The sequence below is a fragment of the Myotis davidii genome, unplaced genomic scaffold, assembly GCF_000327345.1.
Source record: "Myotis davidii unplaced genomic scaffold, ASM32734v1 scaffold530, whole genome shotgun sequence".
NCBI lineage: Eukaryota > Metazoa > Chordata > Mammalia > Chiroptera > Vespertilionidae > Myotis > Myotis davidii.
The window spans coordinates 499,835-506,279 of record NW_006282272.1 but is presented as its reverse complement, the minus strand read 5'-3'; the positions used below and the strand labels follow the sequence as shown (position 1 = coordinate 506,279).

Sequence of the window (6,445 nt, the reverse complement as noted above, 5' to 3'; positions counted from 1 at the left end):
TTAAAAATCCTCATTTCTTTGCTTAATTAAAATGTTAATACTCTCAGACAACACAGATCTGAAATGGTGAAACCAGCAATTCCCCCTCCCACCTTACAACAAATTAAATTGAGACAAAATTACAAACACATTTCACTATATGATTATTATTAATAAAAATCAGTTTTGTTTTTGTTGTTGTTTTTTTTTAACAAAGTTGCCCGAAATGCAAGGGATGTGCATAGGTTATACAACTTAGTCATAATAGCATCTTATTCTTATTCCCTGGGTGTGCCCCGTGAACGGAATGTACTTGGCTGTAATTACAGATCGTTTTGTCCAACACAGACACACCGACGGCATAAACGCTCGCGACTGTCCACATGCATTAAGAGTCAAGACCCAAGTTCAAATCTCTAAAAGGTTTACAGGGGGGCTTCAAAGAGACAGTATCACATCATCTGGATGTCACATAAAGGACTTAAAAAAAAAAGGCTACTCTAAAAAAAACAGGAGAGAAAAAAGGCCTTTAAAAATTTCTGACTGTTTCGTCATCACTAGACTGATTATTTCAAATAAATAAAGGAGAGAAAGAGATTCCAATCCATAAAATCAGACTCTAAAAAGAATGTAGTATTCCACCCCCGGTCAAGGTAACAGAATCACTGTTTATTATTATTAAAATAGATTATAGAAAGCAGCATCTATTTTGTGCAGTTTTTAGGGGCCTTGGAAATAAAAAGCTATGATTTCAAAAAATATAACATTCCAAAGGATTGAATAATACATACATTTAAAGATACATTTTATTAAAGTTTAGGAGAACTGATTAAAAAAGATACTGTCTCTTTAAATTAGTGTGTAATTGTTTTTCTCCTCCTACCTATTCGGACATGACAATAATTATAAATGTAGGTCACACTACAACTAGGTAGTCTCTAGGGACCACGACCTGCTGACACAAGGCCGATAACAAAGAGGCGTTTCCATGTATGAGGTGGCTCCCAGGTATGTGTCAGGTAGCTGGGGACAGGCCTAATAGACCCAGGACACGGGGACCCACTGAGGGGCTGTGCACACGAGCTCCACGGCTTCCTCCAGGTGTCTGATTGTCTCATCAATTTCATTGTTGATAATTGTGAGATCGAAGTAGTGTGCGTATGTTCTCTGTAAGATATCAGACTCCTTCTGCAGGCGCTGAAGAGATTCATCCTGGACGGAGAGGGGGATTGTGGATTCTTTCTCTTTGCACGTTTCTGTTCGTCTCGTGTCAGAAACAGTCAAGGCCAGACCTTGAGGTGCCGCGTTGGGGCACAAGGCTGAGTCCGCTTCATGACAGAGGGGACGAGGGATAGATCTGGGTCACAGGATTCCTGCTTGCCACCCAGACCGCTCACCATGCAACAAAGAGCTCCACGCCAAACCGGAGACCAGAGAAAACTTCTGTCTTCATTCCTCTGACCCAGGCCCCTCATCCCCAACCTCTTTCCTGCTCCCTGCTCAGTGGGAGGGCTTTGGGGTGAGTGCCCGCCCCCCCTCCGTCCTCTGCACTCGCCTCCTCCAGGCCCTGCTGCCTGCGCACCTAGACGCCCCTGCCTCCGGATAACAAATTCAGTTGCATTTTCCTCTTTTCTACTTAGAGGCTCAACATGTTCCGGGAATTCAATTACATATAATGGCCCTCACTCAACAGCAGCGGATGCCAGAGGCGAAAGCTTTCTGGATGTTACAGATAATGGATGAAACAAGGCTATTTCCCAGACACAACAGCGACAGCATCTGGTGCGTCCCCTCAAATTGGTCTGGACTGGAAAGGGCCAAATGTCACATCTCTGAGGGGACACGGAAGCAGAGGCAGCCGCTGGACTCGGGAGTCTGGCTACAGTCAAGAACTTCCCCTCAGCCCTGACCGGTGTGGCTCAGTGGATAGAGCACCGGCCTGCGGACTGAGGAGTCCCAGGTTCGATTCCGGCCAAGGGCATGTACCTGGGTTGCGGGCACATACCCAGTCGGGGGTGTGCAGGAGGCAGCTGATCGATGTTTCTCTCTCATCGATGTTTCTAACTCTCTATCCCTCTCCCTTCCTCTCTGTAAAAAATCAATAAAATATATTAAAAAAAAAAAAAGAACTTTCCCTCAATCCAGAGCTTGTTACCGACTCTGAGAACTCTCGCTGGCTGAGCCCACAGCAAGAGGACACTCAGGGCCCCTAGTTTGTCCTTGAGAGGCTACCATTAGCCTCAGGGAGGCACTTCTTTCAAGATCAGGGTCTCCTAAGAGTCACCAGAAAGTCCGCCCCTGCATCTTTATGGATCACAAAACGTTGCATGTTCAATGGACAAGTTCAGATGTGAAACCAGGCAGCTTGCTCAGCCACACTACCCACCCCCTTCCCCTCCAGCGCTAGGCAGGCGAGCTATTGGGTCGAGCCTTAAAATACAGCCAGATGCAACGAAACACCTGCTGATTAGAGTAGCATCCGTCTCCCCACCTAGACCGTAAACTTGTCTTCTGTGCCCCATCATTGCCGTGTCCTCGGCATTGGGCCTTGCATACAGTAAGTGCTTAATAAATGTTACTGAAAGAACAAGCACTTGGCTGACTCCTGCTGGCCATTCCCGGATGTGATGAGTGCTAACTCCCTACTCGAGACACAGAGCAGTTCTCCCAGGATGCGCGGGCGCCAGAAAAACTCAGGGCTGCGTGCTGCCAGGGACCTGGGAGCCGTGGTGCCCGCCTATGGCTTAGGGCCCCTCCTCTGCCCTGGGGCCCATCTGGGGTTTGGCAGAGACCCTTCCCAATGCACCTGTGGAAAGGGGACCCGAAGCGACACTCCTGACTGCGTGGCGCCGCACGGGGGAGGGACAGACACCGGGGGAGTCAGAAGCCCATCTTTCCTCTCGGACGCTCTGTAGGGGTCTCCTGCCTGCGCTGCCTTCTCCCACCAGGACGCCGTGACCTTAGGCGGTGACTACTGCCGTGTTGATAAGACCTCGGTTCATCACCTTCTGAGGCCGCATCAACACCTCTCCGCTGGCACTTCAAAAGCATAGTCTTTTCACTGTGGCTTCATTTTACAGAAAACACAGCGCAGAGCTGCCAGTTAGGAAGCGCGCGTTCCCCCCAAGACAGGGGTGCTCACCCTGGGCAGACAAGGAGCGGCTCCCACATGTCCCCTGAGCCTGGGCTCCTAGGAGACATCGGGTCCTGGGCTCCCCAACCACCAGCAGAGCCTACGATCTGCTCGGAAAGCTCTGGGGAGACGAGAACATTCCAGGGAGTCCAGGCTGAGAGCCTGGCATTTCGGATGCAGTTTTCAGCACAGAAAAACTCAGCTCCCCCCCGGATCTGATGGGACGAAGCTGTATTTGTCAAGCTTCTTCCTCCACAGCAGCTGGGGGTGGGGGATGAGAGGGGGAGTTTGCCCGGGAGCAGGATTCCACTCAGTGAAAAGAAAATGCCTTTATGCCAACAGCAAGAGCGAGGGGTCGTGGGAGGGAAACGCTACCGGCTACACCTGCGCAGGGAAACAGGCCGCAATTCCTCACCGCCTAGCTGGTACTTACAGGCAATTTTCGGCACCATTTTGGCAGCTATGGAAATGAGTGAAAGGGCGGGAAGACAGGCAACACAGACACAAAAACAAAGCAAAGATGGTGATTCCACAAAAATCCACGGCAAAGGAGAAGCGCGAGCCACCACGCGCAGCTTCGAGCGTGTCTGCGGATGACATCAGAGGGGGAGCAGCAGTTTCCGAAGGGGCACCCCTTTCGCAAATAAAATGCCCAAAAGTCATGGCTGCAAATACAGGCAACACAGACATCTAAACCTCTCCTCTTCCTTAAAGGTACAGGGAGCGAACGCCTCCAAGGCCTGGTTTTCCTGTCCTGAGCAGAGCCTAGAGCCCGCTGGTGGCTCCCTGCCCTGCAGACGTGATGGACTTCAGGAGGGTTCAGTGCGGGAGGCTCCCCTTAAGAATGACCCCCAGATCCAGAGGCCTGGAAGCGTGGGACAGAGTGTGGAACCTCAGAGGCAAGGGGGGGTTTCAAGTTTTCTTATAACCACGGACCTTGTGTGCCTGTATGCAAACCCATGGACACAGACAATGGGGCGGGGGGCAGGGCGGGCTGGAGGGGGTCATTGGAGGAAAAGAGGGGACCTGCGTAATACTTTCAGCAATAATTATATCATTATGAGAAGAGGAGAATGGCCCATAGCAGATAAGCACCAGGGAGCCCTCCCGGCTGCCTGGTAGGTGTCTGAGGCAGCTGCTCACTTGCATTGGCCCCATAGCGGGCCCAGCTCATCCCTAGGTTTGCGAGTGTCCAGGGCCAGCGCTACCTCTAGGCGCTTGGCATCGTCCCTATCAGGAGAGGAGGGCGGGGGGAAGGGGTGTAAGCCCTTTAAAAGGACACCTGTTTAAACTCTTTCCAAGTATCACATGACCTCCCTCATATGTGGAATCCAATGAACAAAATAAACCGATGAACGGAGTGGATCCAGAGACGTGGAAGCGTGGAACAGAGTGTGGAATGTTAGAGGGAAGGGGTGGGGGAGGGAGGGTGGGTGGGAAGTGATGACCAAAGAACGTGTGTGCATCTACGCATGGCCATGGACACAGACAGTGGGGCGCTGAGGGCCTGGGGCGGGGTCAGGCTGGAGGGGGTCGATTTGGGGAAAAGGGGACATGTGTAATACTTTCAACAATATTTTAAAAAAAGAAGAAATAATTGGAAAAAGAGTAGACTTATTGATTAGGCCAGGGGCCCTCAAACTTTTTAAACAGGGGGCCAGTTCACTGTCCCTCAGGCCGTTGGAGGGCCGGACTATAGTTTAAAAAAAAAAACTATGGCCGAAACCAGTTTGGCTCAGTGGATAGGGCATCGGCTTGCGGACTGAAAGGTCCCAGGTTTGATTCCGGTCAGGGGCATGTACTTCGGTTGTGGGCACATCTCCAGTAGGGGATGTGCAGGAGGCAGCTGATCGATGTCTCTCTCATCGATGTTTCTAACTCTCTATCCCTCTCCCTTCCTCTCTGTAAAAAATCAATAAAATATATTTAAAAAAACAGCAACTATGAACAAATTCCTATGCACACTGCACATATCTTATTTTGAAGTAAAACAACAAAACGGGAACAAATACAATGTTTGTATTTGCATGTGGCCCGCGGGCCGGAGTTTGAGGAGCCCTGGCTTAGGCCACAGGGTGATGGCGCTGCGAGCAAGGCTTGCATTTGCCTAATGACTGATCTCGGAGGAACAGGCCTCTGTCCGCCGCGTTCCTGACACTGAAATAGGACCACAACCAGGGACATCGCCACGGGGCTGTGGTCCCGGGCGCACAGCACGGACGGGCCGGCTATGGGGCGGGTGCGTGTGCACGTGGGAAACACTGGTCAGTTCTTACCTCATTCAAACCCGGGGTAATGGTTGGTGCAGCAATAAAAACAACGAAAGGAGCGAACTCGGCGGTTCTCAGGACCTTCAGCGCCTGCGTGAGAAAGACCCGAGACTTAGAGGATGGAAGGTGCCACTGTCACACGCGTCTAACACTTGACACAACCGAAAAGGCCCTCATCCACACTCCCGCAAGGCGTTTTCCATGGCCCACATGATGGACCACGTGTGACTCCCTTTCTTCCGAGGGCGAGATAAGAGCCATCAGCAAACAAAAGGCGACAGACCGGACATTTTTCTTATGCATCTCATGAATCAATCTGACGGGTTTTTCTTCAGAAAAGGGAACGCTGGTCATGCTGCTTGAAGGCTCGCTTAGAGCTGGCTACTGACTGTAGCTGAAACTTGAATGTCTAGCAAGTGCATTTTGGGGGAGTCTGGGACCAGCTGGCTGGCCTCCCCACCGATCCACAGCCCGCTTCCCACTGCAAACCCCAAGTTGCTAACAAGGATGGGCAGACCGTGACCCCTGGCACCGTGAGGCTGTGTTCGCAGCATATGAATTGCCCCGATGAAAGGCGCCTGTGGGGCTTGGGGGGGGGGGACCCTGTCCGGAGCTGGGGTCTGGAGCCACTGGAGCAGTTGGGGGCTCTAAGCAGTTCACAGGCCCGAGGAGATGCTACATCCCAGGGACAGGGGCCTCCAAGCCCCTACCAGCTCCCTTCCCTGGCATCCAGACCTCTCGCTGAGTTGGCACAGCTCACACCCCTCTGAGGAGCACAGTTCACACGCAGGCATGCATGCCACACGCTCGGAGATGCAATTCATTTGTCCGCATCCGGGGTACGTATCTTGCTGTCCTTTGGTGAGACTTTCACATGTCTAGTCTGTGATCCCCAGATTTTGCTTTCTCAGTGGCCTTTCCCATGGCTGGTTTTGCCCTATTCCTTTCCTGGCTGACCGAGTAGCAATTAGACTCGTGTCTGTGCCTGCAGTTCCACGACGTTCCAGATACAACGGGGATGAAACGCATGGTTCTTAGCACAAATGTCAAACCCCCCGCATGA

General features: G+C 51.5%; 1 protein-coding gene across 1 annotated transcript in view; it reads right to left on the bottom strand.

Moving 5' to 3' along the window:
- Positions 1-143: 143 nt before the first annotated feature.
- The window catches only part of CASK (calcium/calmodulin-dependent serine protein kinase (MAGUK family)), a 232,579-nt gene continuing 226,277 nt past the window's right edge, over positions 144-6,445 (bottom strand). The window contains exons 26-27 of the mRNA XM_006752810.2: positions 5,389-5,472; positions 144-1,191 (exon numbers count right to left, since the gene is read on the bottom strand). Of these exons, the coding sequence (XP_006752873.1) occupies positions 1,015-1,191; positions 5,389-5,472 (261 nt within the window). The 3' untranslated portion in view covers positions 144-1,014. The remainder of the gene's footprint in view (positions 1,192-5,388; positions 5,473-6,445) is intronic.